This window comes from Sphaerodactylus townsendi, linkage group LG06 (genome assembly GCF_021028975.2).
Source record: "Sphaerodactylus townsendi isolate TG3544 linkage group LG06, MPM_Stown_v2.3, whole genome shotgun sequence".
NCBI lineage: Eukaryota > Metazoa > Chordata > Lepidosauria > Squamata > Sphaerodactylidae > Sphaerodactylus > Sphaerodactylus townsendi.
In genome coordinates this window covers 27,080,437-27,099,444 of record NC_059430.1, presented here as the reverse complement: position 1 = coordinate 27,099,444, position 19,008 = coordinate 27,080,437, and the positions used below count along the sequence as shown (strand labels likewise).

Below are 19,008 nucleotides of genomic sequence, written 5' to 3'. Positions count from 1 at the left end.
GTGCCACTTCCTCCCCACACACCTCTGATTAATCCCTACCCCTGATCACTTCAGAATCCAATGACGCAACGTTCTTTATAATTTTCAGACTTTACTGATTTATGAAGTTACATGCAGTTTCACAAAATACACATTTTGGTTTTGTCAGTACAAGCAAGCGATATGTTAAGGTGGTATTCAACAAAACTTCAATAAAAATTTGCTCCTGCAAACCACTTGAACAAATTTATTTGGGCCACAAATGATGAATATTTGGCTAAAGCAATTTGTTCCCTCTAAGGGTCTGGACTTGGCAAGTATTTGGAATCACTACTGACCTTGTGGCTTTGGATTTGAAGGTGGGCGGAGGGCGTGCTTAACTGGCACGTTTCCATTTATTCCCTGAGCCACTTCATTGCAGATGTTCGGCTCAAATAGCTCAGTCGTGCTGCTTCCCACACTGTTTGCAGAGCAAGGCACAGCTATGAAGATCTTTGGGCATGCACTGCCACCTGAAAGAGAAACAAAACAAACATTCAACGATGTTCACATCTGGGATTTCATTCTCAACCTTTTAAAACAGCAATGGACTAAAAGGGAATTTTCCCCCTGATCAGATGAGCTGCTGAAGCTGGATGGTTTACTTTTCCATCACAGCCTCCTGAAGCAGGAAGCACCGGCTTGAAACATCTGGATAAGCCTTATCCTATAGGGCAGGCAGTTTTCATTGGGAGCACTTTAACACAAACTGAACTTAGCATAAGAGACAGAAAAAAATCCAAGTCTGAAATATAACCTCCAAGATAGAATTTTGGAATGATACCGAGTCACTTCACTGGAGAGAAAGCAAGGGTTTAACTCTAATTCTCTTCTCTAATCCAGCCCCATAAAATTTTATTTTATTATTATATTATATTTGTATAACCAGAAATCGGTATGAATTCTTTTTTTCACAGCGCAAACCCCCATTGTACTGATCATAAATAGGGCAACCCCCAAAGAGCCTCGAGTTACAGTTATTATAAGTTTCACTCACAAACCTCTAACCAATGTTAATTTCAGCTGAAATGTATAATGAGCAAACCTCAATGAAAATTTTTAATAGCAACAGTGGGATTCAGCCTATTTGCACCTATTCGGTAGAACTGGTAGCTAATGTTTTGTCTAGTTCAGGGAATGGTTGTAATACCACCACTGAGTCCTTTTGGAACTGGTTGTTAAATTATTTGAATCCTACCCCTGTTTAATAGGATGTTTATATGAGTGTACAGCTCACAGGACTGTCTTTGGAAATTACTCTCTCACACACACATACTGCAACTGTAAAACAATACCCTAGAAAAAGTTTATTTTGTCATTTTAGAATCAGGAACTTTGAACTACTTATCTTTCATCACCACCATTACCCTCAAAATCATGTTATTTGCTCCTGTTGTAAATTAAAATTGCTTTTTATTTCACTTTGCTTTGGGTAATTTACTGTGAAAAATGAAATAAGTGAAATGCACATTTTGGGAGTTAGGAGCACAAGAAAATTCATTCAAAAATGAAAAACATTATGTACTACATTTCAGTTGAATATTTAGTCTTTTTTTGCCTGTATTCTGCAGGAAGGAAAGATATCCCATCTGTTCAAAATTAGAAAGAACTCTTTCAGAAAGAAAATTTCTGAATTTAAAAGTGACAACAAGTGACAACTGCAAGTTGCTTTGGCATAGAGAACAGAACATTCATTTGTAGTTTCATTTCCCCATAGTTCCAATCTTAAAAATATCAGCGCTCCTGTCAATCTTCTCAGTTTTAACACACTTTCAGGGGCTTAATACATTCCACCAATTTAATTCTGTACTATCCAATGACTGTGAAATAAAGAAAAAGTGTATGTGATACATAATACAAATAGCAGCAAAAATGCATGGGGCAGCACTTTAAAAATAGTAGAATGCATGATATTACAGCTATCAGTAATTACAACAGGCCTTCTAGGTCACAATTAGTATTTCTATGTCTCTACCCGTGTGGGGATGCATTTCACATCAAGGCAAACTAGATAATAATTCTGGAAATTTAGCATAATTCCTTTGAAAACATTTATCCATATTTATGTTCCTATCCATTCGAATGAGACATTGGTTCAGTGATCAACTAATTAAGCCAAAAACTAACCATTCTTCCTCCTTTCTCCACCCCAAAGCTCCACATGCCAATTCCACAAAGTTTGAAACTACAGAACAGAAAACAATTACATCAGTTCAACCAAGGGAATGTCTTTGGCAGTGTGAACAGTATTAAGTTGGAGAACTTTTTTTTTGAAAAAAATGATATCCAAATGGCTATCTAGTTTTAGGAAAAATGACAAGAATGCAGCTGTAAACACAAAGATGGGCATGTGTCATGTCATAAATGAGAGGACAGCTGCAGCATTTGGCTACCTGTACTCACAAGAGGCCAGCACAACGTGTACACCAAGTTTCGTAACAGTAACACCAGGAAATGTGGCAGATGATTGTAGAGGACATGGTCCAGGAACTTTAATTCAGGTTAGAAGGAAGCTCCTACTAAACTTAAAGGTTTGGTCTGGTTTTCTAGTTTATGAAGACATACTCATCAAACAATAATGAAGGGCAATCAAATCACAACTGATTGTGGCACAACTTAGAACGATCCCATGAAGTTCCCACGTTACATGATTTTCAATGCAAGAGATGAGCAGAGGTGGTTTTGCCATTTCCTCCCTCTGTATAGCAACTCTTGGCCTTCCTTAGTGGTCTCCATAACTGACTGCTCAGCTTCCAAGCTCTAATGACCTTGGGCTAGTCTGGACTAACTAGGCTGTTACATGAAGACATACTAGACACTATTAAAACCATAAGGGTTTATCTCTTTAAGGGTAGATTGCACTAACAAAACCATTAGCAGTCATCAACTTAAACAGATGTTAGAGAAGAGAAAGGAATGAGGTGGCAACATGCTCATGAAAAAGAGACCCTCAGATTCAATGCTATCCTTATAATTAATGCCTTCACTTACTATGTGAGTTTTGTAGTTCCGTTTTGAGTTAAATCCATAAACACAAGAAGTTCAAAAAGTGTTACACTGTCCAACTGATAAAATGCACTCAGCAACCACCTGGTGAAGCAAACATTAATTCAAGAACTCTTTATTCCATGCATAAATCTTCCTAGCACAAGTTTCTGGTCATTCCATTTTCTAGCAGTAACTAAACAGCTGCTTCACATACTGTGTTTTTAAGAACACACCTAAAAATATTAATCTGTATCATACAGGAACGCTCAGAGAGCTAAGATTCCTTTTAGTTCCCCATTGAGTAACAAAATGTGGTCTTGCATAATATGCGACAGGACTGAAAGGTATTTGGTTTCAGTTTTTTTAATGAACAAGCTACATGAGAACAAATAAAATGTCTTAGATATTAAAGTTTTACTTGTTCTATGTCTTATTCTTAAAAATAGAAAATAAATTAAGGGAAACCACCACCACCATCACACCACCTATGGATGCCTACTGGCTTTCACAACAACTTTTAACATGATTTGAGAAACCTGGGAAAAACTGGTTTGTTTTCTGCTGTTTCAGAGTCTAGGACAGGGGTAGGGAACCTGCGGCTCTCCAGATGTTCAGGAACTACAATTCCCATCAGCCCCTTTCAGCATGGCCGATTGGCCATGCTGAAAGGGGCTGATGGGAATTGTAGTTCCTGAACATCTGGAAAGCCGCAGGTTCCCTACCCCTGGTCTAGGACATGGAGTAATGCACAGGTGTCAAACTCGTGGCCCTCCAGATGTTATGGACTACAGTTCCCATCATCCCTGCCAGCTTGATGCTGGCAGGGGGTGATGGGAACTGTAGTCCATAACATCTGGAGGGCTGCAAGTTTGACACCTATGGAGTAATGGATTCAAACTATGGGAAAAGAGATTCCACCTAAACACTAGGATGAACTTCCTGATGGTAATGGCTGTTCAACAGTGGAATACACTACCTCAGAGGGTGGTGGGGTCTCCTTCTCTAGAGATTTTTAAACAGAGGCTGTATGACCATCTGTCAGACGTGCTTTGATTATGTGCATGGCAGGGGCTTGAACTGAATGGCCCTTGTGGTCTCTTCCAACTCTATGATTTTATAGTATCCCCTTAAGGCTGAGAAAAGGACAGTATACCCAAACTGTTCTTCATTTGTGCTCCTCTTGGATTTTCCCTGGATTTTCCTTGTTGTGAAGATTTGGGAAAGATGACAGCAAATTTGGTAGTGATTTTCCTTGCCCTTGTCCCTCTGGTGGCCATTTCCGTTCCCCAGCACTGTGGGGGTGCTTTTTGGTTTTTCTAATCTGAAATTGAGTACCATTACAACATTACAACAATATGTGTGAATCAGGTTCCCAGCCTTCATTTACAGTTTATTACAACGATATAATAATAGTCCATTATGCATTTCAAGGAGAAGAAGAGTTTGGATTTATATCCCACCCGGTTCTCCAGATTAGACTCTTAATCACTATACCACGCTGGCTCTCAAAAATAAAAGAGCTCTGGCATTGGGGGGGGGGGGGGGGGGGCAATGCCAGGAGACTAGACCAGGAATATCTGCCATGTGGACGACGAACTGCTGCTGTGCTGTATTGGCAGCTGAAGCAACAACAGAAAAGCAGACAGGCCTAATCCCATGCAGAAAACATCAATAAAAGACTGGATTAATAAACTAGAACACCGGGGAAAAACTCAGAGGCTACAATCAGGGGAGACATGCCTAAGGAAGGATATAAACATGGATGCTCCTCACACTGCCAGTTTTGATCCTGGCCTAAAACACGATCGTTACACACATTTTCCATCTGAAATTCTTGTTTTTCTTGCTCAATTAGGGCAACAAAATACAAAAACATTACCTGCAACATAGTCTACATTTGTCTGTTTCTGTGTAGTAACTTTCCATCAACTAAGACTCAAGTTAAAGTTGACTTCTTCACAGCACAGATGTGCACAATACTGTTCACAGAATGTCCAGTGCTCAGTGACTGATGTGCTGCAGTTTACAGTGGGAGTTTGATAGGCAGAAGAATCACAGACTCTGTATATTATTGACTTAGTCACTCTGATGACATCAACTGTTTGGTAGGCTGATGAGCACAAAAAGGGACTTGGGAGATTTTAAAATTGAAATTCCCCAGACCACGACAAACTTTTGCTAAATTACCCCATCCAAGTATGGCCTATGCCCCATAGACTTTTTAGTGATCCCTCGTTTCAGCTACGCAGATAAGATCTGAGCAAGTAAGATTTGCTCATTACAGTTCACACTGTTCAATTTCTGTCTCCCGCTGGAGAAATGGCAATCTTATAGTCCATACTGTAAACAGTTCAGGCTTGTAAAGTGTTTCTAATTTTCAACACAAAATTACAACCCATTCAACATCTTACTTAACTTTCCCAGAAACCCATGTGTATAATCAAATAATTTTTGAAGAAAAATGCCTGTTTAAAAAGACATCCAAAAATAGCCAATGTTCTTTACGGTTCGGAAACTCAAGGGTAGTATTAAACTGGTGTTTTTTTAGAAACAGGATGTTGAAATATGTTTCAGCTCACACTACACAGGAAGTTTAAGAACGGACCATCTTACCCATAAGGATGACATGTATGAATCAAAATGATTTCTGAACTGTACAGGTAATAGTGTCATAAGTGACATCATGGGAGGGGAGTGTTTCCCAATACACCATCTCAAAATTTCCCTACCATCCCCCCAAAAGGTTTACACTTCTTAAGAACAAGAACATAAGAACAAGCCAGCTGGATCAGACCAGAGTCCATCTAGTCCAGCTCTCTGCTACTCGCAGTGGCCCACCAGGTGCCTTTGGGAGCTCACATGTAGGATGTGAAAGCAATGGCCTTCTGCGGCTGTTGCTCCCGAGCACCTGGACTGTTAAGGCATTTGCAATCTCAGATCAAAGAGGATCAAGATTGGTAGCCATAAATCGACTTCTCCTCCATAAATCTGTCCAAGCCCCTTTTAAAGCTATCCAGGTTAGTGGCCATCACCACCTCCTGTGGCAGCATATTCCAAACACCAATCACACGTTGCGTGAAGAAGTGTTTCCTTTTATTAGTTCTAATTCTTCCCCCCAGCATTTTCAATGAATGCCCCCTGGTTCTAGTATTGTGAGAAAGAGAGAAAAATTTCTCTCTGTCAACATTTTCTACCCCATGCATAATTTTATAGACTTCAATCATATCCCCCCTCAGACGTCTCCTCTCCAAACTAAAGAGTCCCAAACGCTGCAGCCTTTCCTCATAAGGAAGGTGCTCCAGTCCCTCAATCATCCTCGTTGCCCTTCTCTGCACTTTTTCAATCTCTTCGATATCCTTTTTGAGATGTGGTGACCAGAACTGAACTCAGTACTCCAAGTGCGGTCGCACCACGGTTTTATATAAGGGCATGACAATCTTTGCAGTTTTATTATCAATTCCTTTCCTAATTATACCCAGCATAGAGTTTGCCTTTTTCACAGCTGTCATACATTGAGTTGACATTCCCATGGAACTATCAACTAAGACGCCCAAATCCCTTTCCTGGTCTGTGACTGATAGCACTGACCCCTGTAGCGTGTATGTGAAATTTGGATTTTTTGCCCCTATGTGCATCACTTTACATTTTGCTACATTGAACTGCATTTGCCATTTCTTAGCCCACTCACCTAATTTATCAAGGTCCGCTTGGAGCTCCTCGCAATCCTTTGTGGTTCTCACCACCCTACATAATTTGGTATCATCTGCAAACTTGGCCACCACGCTACCCACCCCTACTTCCAGGTCATTTATGAATAGGTTAAAGAGCACTGGTCCCAATACGGATCCTTGGGGGACACCACTCCCCACATCTCTCCATTGTGAGAATTTCCCATTTACACCCACTCTTTGCTTCCTGTTTCTCAACCAGTTTTTAATCCATAGGAGGACTTCCCCTCTTATTCCTTCATTGATGAGTTTTATCTCTTCTTCCTGAAGACAGCAAGCAGGCACAGTGGATTGCAAAACGTTTCTTGTCCTGCATTTAAACAGCACAGTTATGAAAATCCACTGGTTTTAAGAATTCTCCCTAGAAGCTAAAATTACTAAACTGAAGCGTTCATACTTTGGTCACATTACCAGGAGACAAGAGTAATTGGAAAAGACAATAATGGTAGGAAAAGTTGAAGGCAGCAGGAAAAGCAGAAAACCCCACATGAGATGGACTGACTCTATAAAAGAAGTCAAGGCCCTCAGCTGAGCAAGGCTGCTAACAATAAGATGTTTTGGAGGATACTGTTTCATAGGGCCACCATGAGCTGGAAGCAACTTGGTGGCAACGCACACACACCAGCTTTCTCAAGGCTTGTAGGTTAAGTATTTCCATTCCATTTTTTTTATTCTTTGTGCAAACTGAACTTAAGTTTTTTTTTAATTTGCTACTTTGTATTTTGTTTCCTAGAGCCTATTTTTGCCTTAAAGGATTTTTTTCAGTGTTTCTTGTCCATCAGTAAATCAGCAGTTTACATCATGAGCTAAGGGAATGGAGGGACCTTTGAGAAGGAAACATTCCACACCATCCGAAGCCTCCTCCCTCCTGAGGTCTATAAACAGACGGCTCAGCAGTCTATTCCCCACCCTTTCTGTTCGATCTGACTCTCAGCTGCTCTCAATATTCTGGCTTTCTAGAACACATGCAGTCCTGAAATTGCCTTTCTTTTTTCTTTAGGCTGTTATTAAGTGCCTATAACCCCACCTTGCCACTTGATTCCAAACCCTGAAATTGCAGTTCCTGCTAAGTGGGTAGAGCAGACAGACCCAAGCTGCAAACTAGGAAATACTGCTAGGAAATTTAGGTCACTACTAGAATTGGAACTTTTCTTTACAATGTTGGCAGCGAAATTTAATTTTGGTTTTAGTACTAAAGAAGCATAGCTGAAAAGCAAGGTTCAGACGTGCTCCAGTAAAATTGAGATAGTGCTTCATTCTCGTTCTGTGACAACCCAGTAAGGGTGCATCATTTCTTTCACAGCGAACTTTCACTGCTTCAAGTTTACAAAGCAGAAAAAACAAAAAGGCACAGCTGATCCCCTGCTGAACTCTTTAATACAAAGAGTGCAGCCTGGATGCTTCATGAGCACTCCAGCACTTCCTGTTTCTGACCTGATTAGAAATTCTTAAGGTCTGGCCTCAGGGGACAAGTTCTGGCCAGAATAGAGCTCTCTGTGTAAAGTCATCCATCTGCAACTTTCTCATTCTCTGCTAAACCTACCAGGCCAGGTCTTGGAATTATTGTTCCTCAAAACACTCTGAGAGGAAACTGATGGGAAAAGAGATTAACCAAATGCAACCTGTGAATAGCCATTAACAAAGTGAGATCAACCAGGCAAGATTACTTATAGTCTAGAACTCCAAACAACTGAAATTCACAGAAGGCAAATGTAAAACACTACTCAAGCGGAAAATGTGACATTCCATATTGTGATTATTGTATACATTGTAAGATTGGGATTCCTTTCATGTTTAGTTTGTTTTAACCGCTTTCCTGAAGAAAACATATTAAGCTCAGAACTTTGCAAACCACTGGACATTGGGCAGAAATAATATTGATTAGTGCCTAACCACAGAAATTTGGAACAGTTTGACAATTGCCCCTTTGGCTTCTGATCATTAGCAGGACGAAGTTGGTCGAATAATTTCAGTGTTGACTTAGAGGATGCCCTGGTTGAGACCCTTTCTGAAATAGATGCTGGTATCCAACATCTGTTCTGTCCTACAACTGCAGCACTACCTTCCCATACAAACAAAAAAGATAATTTCCAAGATAGACAATTCTGCAGTCTCCTAGTGCACTTAAGAAAAGATTTCCCCAGATTGAAGTCCTGGTAGGTTTGGGGGATTTTTAAAAATTTCAATATCTGCCTCTTTAAAAAATCTTTAGCGTTGCTTATAAGATGTGCTTTTATTGAGCTTGCCAATATTTATATCTGTGAAATCCCATGAACAGCATTTGATGAGGGGGACTACATGAGCTTAATTGTATATCACTGTTACCCAGGAAACAAGGGGTAGTATATATCTGCAGCTTTAACATGCACACACACCTGACTCAGTTTTCTAGATCTGGCATATATTAAAGGGCAATATTAGAAGAACATGTGGGGGAAGAGAGCGTTCTTAATCAAGTAAATCAACTTTTGTTGGATACAACAGTAGGCAAAAGCAAGAAGGAGAGGTAATTTTCATTAATACATGTATCTGCTAGATCAGGCAGAGCCCATTCATGATTAGTATCCTGGGGCAAGTAAAGGCGTAGGAAAGAGTTGTTAATTGCCAGGGCAAACATCAAATTGGCCAGACTGGGATCGGGAAGAGGAACAACCACTCCTGGAGCAAAAGAGAGAGAACATTTGGGAGAGTGGAAGGAGTTGGCTGGGGGCTAAATAAGATGAGAAGATCACAGAGTCCCACAAGCAGCACCTAATAGAAGGGTGTGTGAACTTGAGTGTTTCACCACAAGATGTCAATTTATTACACTTAATGCCTATCACAGGTTCTTGGTTTGACCAAAGACAGAATCTGCCCACAACTTTAACTTCACTGGCAACAGGAGTTTAAGGGTTCTAGGTCAACATTTCCCTTCTTGACCAACAGAGCAACAATCAGTTCTTCCTTCTCCCCTTGAAATCCTCTAAGGAAATTTGGAAACTGACGAAATATCCCCTTTCCTCACTTTCAAGCTACTGTTTCTGCAGGCCAAAAGTCTTATTATAATCCCTCCCAGCTTATCAACCATCTTTTTTCAAATACAATATCCAGAATTATCATTACTGCAGCCCTATGCTTAGAACTCGGGCAAATATCCCATGTCACAATGGCCTGGCTGAGAACTGTCAAATATTGGCTCCGCATCCAATTTTCACAAGATCATTCTAGTTTAATTCACTTGATGCTCTCTAATTCGGTAATACCCAGATTGATGACGTTGGTGGAAGAAAAAATTAGCACCATCGGCCTCCCATTAGAGTCACTACACTCTTTCACTCTATTGGAGGCCTATAATTGCCTGAAAATCAAGCTGCTAGAACATGAGTACCGCAACATGATAGTTGAAGCGAGGAAAACGTGTTCTCCTCTAAACCTGTTTATTCCTCTTGAACGAGGAGTTTCAATTTAATGCCCTCTATGCTCCTTAAAGGTAGATACCAACGTATAGATAAACAAAAGAGGCTATGTCCATGCAACTCGGGCTTAGTTGAGACACTGCAGCACACTTTGTTTCATTGTGCAAGATTCGCCAAGATCAGAATGACCCAACCCACCATTACTCCACTTCTATACAATCATTTAACCGATGCCCTTAGCATTCCCTTAATCTTAGATAATCTTGACCCTCATCTTTGCGAAAGTGTAGCAAAATACCTCTTAAAGATTATAGATGTACCCCTAGATGGGTAGTAAGCATTAGATTGCTAGCATCATAACAACAATAATGTTGGTTACACTAACCATTTGCTACTGATATACAGTGCCTACCTCTGCCAGTAAACTATAGGTTCACAGTCATCCAAAGCCAAACAACCTGTGGGTGACTTATAGAAAGATGTCCTAGTTCTACTACTGGTTGCCAGATGGTATAACAATTGAATTCAGTGGCAACCTACTAGAGTCAGACCAATTATCCATCCATCTCCCTGTCCCCTTTCCTTTACCTTTTACCTGATGTCACCCCAACAAACCCTGTGTCTTACAGTAAAACTTTTAATATTGTATGTTATTATGATATTTAGGCTCTGCCGATAAATCTTCAGTCTGGTCTGCAAAGAAGTATGTAGGAATGGCAGTTTTGATGAGTCCGTTTGGACTACACTATTGATAAGAGTCTGAACTACAAATATTATACACGGGACTATCACTATGTGTACATGTTTGACGTATTTATCTGTTTTATATGGACAATTGTTTTATTGTAATACGGAATGCCAATAAAGGCCTGAATTAATTAATTAAAAAAAGAATTATCATTACTGTCTACTGCAGAACCCCAAGGCTTGCATTAACCATGTATCTTGTCTACTGGTAATGAATCTTGGAATCCCTTCACTTCTACAAAACCAAAATACTTATCACTGTATTACACAGGTACTAAAATTTAAGCACTTAATCAAGAACCCTTGAAATGTCCTATTTTATTTATTTTATTAAAATGTTTAAACCTAACCTTTCCTCTTGGTTCAAAGTGACTTTCTCATCTGTGGTTTTAGCTTAGCTCAGCACTTAGTACTAAAATCTTTGTTTATGAAATGACATAGATCGGGACAAGTCAAGGTGTTATATTAGGGCACACAAAATAAGGGAAGAAAGAATTTACAGAACAGACCTAGGGTCACAAGTGGACCCCAATCTAGGCTTTCGGGTAGGACTGGAAGAATCCCAGTAGAAACGGACACTGATGCCTAAGAACTCCAAACATACTTGCCATAGCATTGTTATATTACTAAAGCTAGAGAAACTGTTCACTTCCAACTGCTGGGTGACATATATTCTCTTCCTTCCATTATCTCCTTCCTCGGCAAGTCATTTGTCTCTTTTCAGCCGGTCTTAGTGGCACAGTTGATTTAGTAGCTGCAACCATCCAAGGCTGGTTTCAATACAATTCATTCTACTGTTCAGTGATAGAATGGCATGATCCTAGATGGCCCTGTGAACCTCTTCCAGATAAAGTTTGTTCTGTAAAAAAAAAAGGCACTTATCTGTCAGAGTTAGTGCAAAATAGGATACCTGTCAAGTCTGACAAGCTATGGTTGAGTGCACCAAATCTTCAATCTATAGTGTGACTCATGGTAAAAAACATTTTCTTTCTTCAGCTTTACATTAGTGGGACCTCTTTATGCTGACTTCAGCAGCAACCGGAAGCACTGAACATTCACTTATTTTTGAAAGGGTTTTCAGTATCTTGTTTTGTGACTAATAGCCTGCCCCAGGGTTTTCAATATCTTGTTTTGTGACTAATAACCTGCCCCATTTGATGTATAGTTTTAGGAAAGGTTATAAATAATAATCTAGAATAACATTGTGCCCACTCCCCAGACACCAGAATTGCAAGAAGCAGTTCAAAACCATTTCAGATAACTGGGGATTATATTTTAAGTATCTTCTCCTGCTGCCACAAAACAGTGTTTTCTTTGAACCGTGTTCTACAACCTGACATATTTTCCCTCTCAGTCTCTACTGGTTCAGATCCCATCAGCATATATTTAGAGTTAGGATTCTTTTGTTCCGACGCGCATTATCTTACATTGACTGACACTGAACTTGACTGGCCACATGGTTGCTCACTGATCCATGTGTACATGCATGTATAGGCAAAGAAAAATAAAGACATGTGATCTTTTTAAAATTTCACAATATGCAAATCTGTATTCAAAGTTATATGTATCTACTTACTTTTCAATCCACTTAATGTATGACTAGATGTGGATCTAGAATACAGCTAATATAAAAGCTGGATAAAAGCATTTGTTAAAATACCTTTAAAGGCTGAGAAACTCCTTTTCATTAGCATGGGCTTCCTCTTCCAAAAACATTGATCTGAAAACTTGCTTTAAACACTATTCCAAAAAGTATACTAACAGAGAAACGGACCTTCATTACACCCTTTTCAACAAGAAGAAGTAAGTAGAGTTGTAACTTCATCTGCCACATGCTGGACTGTCTTTGTTTTAGAATGCTCTGCTTGGGTCCTAGTGCCTACCTAACTAGGTAGTCGCTAGGATCCAAGCGAATCGTTCTAAAACAAAGACAGTATAACAAATGGCAAATGAAATTACTATTTTGCATAGTTCTTTTTGTTGAAAAGGATATAACAGAGGAAATAAGAGTTCTTAGAACTACCACTAATGGTTTATCAAAACAGGGATTAGGAAAGATTCAACTACAAACAGAGAAAACCCACGCTGTCAGCTGAACAGCTAACTCGGAAACAGAAATCACTTAGCATACCAATCAACTCAACTGCTGAGAAAAACTTCTGAAAGCAATAGAAGAACCGCAATTGGAGAGCCACAGTATTTTTGTATAGCACATTAAATAGACATCCTGCTTTTCAAATTAACACCACCAGTTTCAAAACAAAGAGAAAACAAAAGCCCATAGCATTCCAGCACTATTATGCAGGCAACAGAAAACTGGTAATATTGAAGAAATTTAAAGTTAGACATACAACTATGCCTTTCATTTATTTTGAGAAATTCAAAAACACTGAAAAGACACAGAGAGTGGGAGTCTGAACAAAGTCAACTTCGGCAACTCAGGCTAAAACACCAAACAAAAGGAAGACTAAATTCTTGCCTTACCTAGATTTGACGACATGGTAGTCAGGCACATAGATCAATCTGATGCTGTTGTGTGTACAAGGAATCAAGTGCACAGTTATAAAGATCACAAATCACAGGCTCGCATACTTCTCAGCTGCAAGCTCTCTTCGACAAGCAAGAGGAATTCTAATCAGTACACACAGAAAGTTAACAGTCCAAGAACTCATAAGCAGACCGCCCAGTCTCCCTGGAGACATGCCTGTTTTTGTACACCAGAATGTGGAACAGTGCGTAAGCAAGAAGGCTGAGGAAAAACACAGAAATTAATTCTGGTTAAAAAGTTACAGGAAGTGTGGGAAATCAACATGTAATTTTCAAACTGCGGGATAAAGAATCACAGAAAACTTCCAAGTTCTTCCAACTGTTTTCAAATCTTTCAATTCCTCAGCAGCAGAAACCTAAATAGCTCTAAAAAGATCCACAATTGGTTGTTGTTGGTTTTCTGGGTTGTGTGGCTGTGGTCTGGTAGTTTTAGACCCTAACAGTCTGCCTGTTAATTGGAAGGTATAACCATCAGACTTTGGCCACATAGCCTAGAAAATCCACAACACCCAACTGATTCCAGTTGTGAAAGCCTTCGACAATACAATGATCCACAATTACTTTCCAGTTACTCCTAAATTTGTCATACTATCAGTTTCATACAGTGTCCCTCGATTTTCAATTTACAGAAAAGATGGCGATGAGGAGGCATGATAAAAGATTTATAAAACAACATAGGATGTGGAGGAAATGGATAGAGGGACTTTTTCTTGCTGTCCCACGATACTAGAACTTGGGGGCACCCAATAAAGTTAGTGGGCAATAGCTACAGGATGGACAGAAGTTGAAGTACTTCAATGAATGAGCCATTAAATGCCAATTGGTATAGTGCAGGGGTAGGGAACCTGCGGCTCTCCAGATGTTCAGGAACTACAATTCCCATCAGCCCCTACCAGCATGGCCAATTGGCCATGCGGTATAAACTGATGGGAGTATGGTCCTAATTTATCTGGAAAACATAGTTCTAAGTGATATCAACTTGCACGCATGGATTTAAAGGGGGATTACAGAATGTTAATCAAAGGCTACCACCCATAAAGACTGAAGTGGAATACCAGTGTACAAATAAGTACCACAAACAAATCCCATACATCATAACATGCAAACTGCCAGAAAAAGATCTCCATCAAGCACTGTTTCCTTCCGTTTAAGAATACATGCCAACATACAGCACATACATAATGCTCTTAGTTCTTTGTATGCAGTGTCTAAAATGAAAAGCCAACACTACAGCATTGGGGTGGCATTACAGTTCCAGCAGGAGACTGGGAAGTGGCGACATGGAGGGGCCTCCATGAGTTTCTATTTATTTCTAGAGACGACTAACAACATTTCCAGGTTTTCCCAGGGGGGAAAAGATCCCCCACCAGTTGCTAAAGCACCAGCAGGCAAAACTGGATGGGCGTGAGACATCTCCTGTACCCTTTGGCTACATGGGAACCAAAAACAATTAAGAGGCATAGCGATATCAATAACCATATTTTCAAATGGCTGTGTTTCTTTAAAATTCCATTACATTTCAACTATTATTCCACATTATCTCATGCTATGCATTTGCACCTTTTTAAGCTTCAGTAAATCTTGTAGGAAGCAGAAGATATTCCCAAATTCTGAAATCAAAGGACAACTCTTTCAAATAAAAGACACCCTGTGTGTTGTTTTTCTCAGAAAAGGAACTGACAAAATCAAAGGTAAACTCTTGCATCTATTCAATGCCACATGAAAAAGATCATTAGCGTATGTCTTTATAATACTGTGAAACAGCTACAGAGAGATGAAGTCCTCAGTATAAGAGATGATAACTGCTTAACCAGTGATGAAAACTACTCAACTTTCAACTAAAAGCTTGCCATTCCTCGAAAGTTCGGCTTCCTGAAAAGTGAGCAAGAGATCAGCTGCTTTATCTGTGGTAGACTAAAAAGATAAGTGGATAGGAAAGCGATTAAGAGAGCGTGCTGGCCATCTCATTAATCCAATACAAACTAGCCTACGATTTTTTATTCAGCCATGCTGACTAAGGGAGAGCTATTTATTGTACAGCTAATCATGAATCTACAACTAAACAAGAAACTACAGTGATCCCGCTTCATAGCAACAAAATTAAGATTATGAACATACCAAGTCCCAAGCATGGGATTTGCAGTTAGATTCTTGTATTGAGCTAGAGCAGTGGGTTCTCAACCTGTGGGTCGCGACCCCTTTGGGGGTCGAATGACCCTTTCACAGGGGTCGCCTAAGGCTCTCTGCATCAGTGTTCTCCATTTGTAAAATGGATAAATGTTAGGGTTGGTGGGTCACCACAACCTGAGGAACTGTATTAAAGGGTCGCGGCATTAGGAAGGTTGAGAACCACTGAGCTAGAGGAAAGCCAGCACGGTGTAGTGGTTAAAAGCAGCAAACTCTAATCCACCTGAAGTCTACTGGGTGGCCTTGGGCCAGTCACAATTCTCTCACAACTCTCAGCTTACACAGAGGCAGGCAATGGCAAATCACCTCAAAACATCTCTTGCATTGAAAACCCTATGGGATTGCCATAAGTTGGATGTGACTTAACAGCACTTCTCAACACCATCCATGAATTAGAGACTAACCCAAGTTCTCCCTGCAAGGGATGTCATGCTATCATCTGATGTTGCTTTTCTTTCTACCAGCTGCAAGACAGGCAGTGGGAAATGGGAGCAAGGGATCCCCTGTCCCAGGAAGGAACATGGTAAGCCAAGTTGAACAGTCATTTTTTGCTGATTCCACACCACACCCTCAGCATTGTATCCTATGCTGTTCCCAAAGACTCTCTCTCTTCCGCACACGCAAAATAATGCGTTTTCAAACCACTTTCACAACTGTTTGCAAGTGGATTTTGCTATTCCGCACAGCTTCAAAGAGCACTGAAAGCAGTTTGAAAATGCATTATTCTGCATGTGCAGAAGGAGCCTCTGTGATAAAGACGTCTTGCATTAACTCTGTTCTGACCATTATTCAAAAGATATGAGCCAAAAACTCAAAAATAGCTCATGGACCAAAGATGCCAGCTGTGCTCCTTGATCCCCACCAATACTCAGTAGAGCTGTGGTGAAAACATCCCCACACTGAATGATACTCCAGGAATTTCCCAGTCTTTATGACCTTCACACAAACATGACTGTGCTGCTTAATGTATTTTCCCACATGCACCAGGCCCCCAAAAACTCAGGGGTTCCAATCATGAACAGATAAATCATCTTCCACTTTTGATCTTTTACTTCACTTATAGATATCCTTTCTTGCCGACATACAAGGCAGATTAACATAACGTAAAAAACTATTCAGGCAACATATGACATTCAACAAAGAATGCTATAGAGCAGGGATTACAAAAATCTGCCTACGGCATAACATATAGTAATGTAAAAGGAATATTATAAAGGTAGAAAACAATGTGGTAAAAGCAAGGTGATAACATACAAACACTGAAACAGGCTACAGTCCTAGTCTCTTACAAATGAATCTGCCTGAGACGTTATACTACAGTTCCAATCCCTTTATAAAAATGCCCGCCTGGCATATCTGCTTTTCCCATTCAGCAAAATGATTTATATGTGGAAGATTTCAGGTATCCTCAAGGACCCCATTCCACACGATAGGAATGAGATGGTGTGGAACATTGTGGTAGGAATGTTGTGGTAGGTGTCACAACAAAGAATGCCCACTTGCCAGGTGACACCTTCAGAAGGTTTTTCTCAGAACAGCACGGCACAGCACACGCAGCGGAACAACTGACGCTGTTATTATTGTTTTGACTGCTGTTTAAATGGTTTTTAATGGATTTTAGTAAATATGATCACTATTGTGACCCTTGTTACATATTGTATACAGATAGTGTTGTGCACCGCCCAGAGCCCCTCGGGGATGGGGCGGTCTATAAATTTAAATAATAAATAAAATAAATAAATAAATTTTACTATATTTCTTAATTTCAAATCAGCAAGACCAATGCATTGGATTCCAGAAAGGGAACCAAGTTAGATTATATGGCTCAAACAGAAAGTAAAATTCAGCACCTACATCTAAGAATTTCCTTATAATTGCCAGGAGCCACATGTAGATTTTAAACACTGGGGAGTGGATAGCCCCTATGACAGACCACAGATAAGTGGGTACCTCGGGGATGTCCCTACCTATTTGTTACCTGCTGTACTTGGTCCTGGAGAAACGAGGCTAACCATTTTAAAGATCTACCTCGAATCCCAGCATGAGTGAGGAGATGGGCCAAAAGATCATAATCAATCACATCAAATGCTACGGTGAGATCTAATAACACTTCCTCTTTTAACCTCCCCAGGAAGACTCCCTGCAATAGGGAGCAGTTGACAATTTCCAGCATGGGGGTCTCACAGCTGACCTTCACCATGCCATGAAGGGCATGGGTCCAGAAAGCAAGTGATAGATCTTACTGCTGAAAGCACTCTGCCAAAGTGGTCCAGCATAAGACCAGAAGTTTTGTTATTTTTGGTCCAGCTCTCTAACCTGTCCAGATTATTTTGAATTTTGACCCTGTCCTCTGGGATATTAGCTACCCCCCCTTGTTTGATGTCATCTGCAAATTTGATTAGCATGCCCTCTATTCCATCATCCAAGTCATTGATAAAAATATTGAATAGCTCTGGGCCCAGGACAGAACTCTGTGGCACCCCATTTAGGCACTTCTCTCCAGGATGAAGATGAGCCATTGGTGAGCACCCTTTGGGTTTGGTCAGTCAACCAATTACAAAGTCACTTATCAGTACCAATGTCTAGCTCACATTTGACTAGCTTTTTTGTAAGAATATCATAGGGAATTTGTCAGAGGCCTTACTGAAATCAAGGTATGCTACATCCACATCATTCCCTTCATCTATCAAACTTGTCAGTCTATCAAAAAAAATAATAAGATTTGTCTAGCATGACTTGTTTTTGAGAAACCCATGTTGACTTTAGTGATTATGGCATTCCTTTCTAAGTGCATACAGACTGTCTATTTAATGATCTGCTCTAGAATTTTTCCTGGTATTGATGTCAAGCTAACTGGGCAGTAATTGTTTGAATCTTCTTTTCCCCCCTTTTTTGAAGATGGGGGACCACATTAGCCCTCCTCCAGACTGCCGGGACTTCTCCTGTTCTCCAGGATTTCTCAAAGATTATTGCAAGTGGTTCGGAGATTACTTTTGCCAGGAAGTAATTTCAGTGGAATGCAGCTTGAGTTGTTTTCTCCTCTTTCCCCAAAGACCAGTGACGTTCACATAGGGCTGAAAAATATGCCTGGCTACTGACAGAGCCGCTCTGTCCCTCCATATTACTTCAGCATCCGCGTTTTCCTATAGGCCAGTGGTGGCGAACCTTTGGAACTCCAGATGGTATGGACTACAATTCCCCTCAGCCCCTGCCAGCATGGCCAATTGTAGCCCCTCAGCCCCTGCCAGCATGGCCAATTGTAGGGGAATTGTAGTCCATAACATCTGGAGTTCCAAAGGTTCGCCACCACGGCTATAGGCCCTTGATGCACTTAAATGTGCCAGGGCTCTGAAGAAATGAAAGGAAGGGCAAAGATTTGAAGATAAGAGGAGTCAAAA

The 19,008-nt window shown here is 40.3% G+C and overlaps 1 protein-coding gene across 4 annotated transcripts in view; it reads right to left on the bottom strand.

Moving 5' to 3' along the window:
• The window catches only part of FGD4 (FYVE, RhoGEF and PH domain containing 4), a 123,738-nt gene that overhangs the window by 45,849 nt on the left and 58,881 nt on the right, over positions 1-19,008 (bottom strand). For 3 of the 4 annotated variants that reach the window (XM_048501020.1, XM_048501021.1, XM_048501023.1), the window contains exon 2: positions 318-491. In XM_048501020.1, coding sequence (XP_048356977.1) covers positions 318-491 — 174 coding nt within the window. Of the gene's footprint in view, positions 1-317; positions 492-13,360; positions 13,492-19,008 lie in introns of those variants that run through there. The other variant, XM_048501022.1, reaches the window with a different exon arrangement.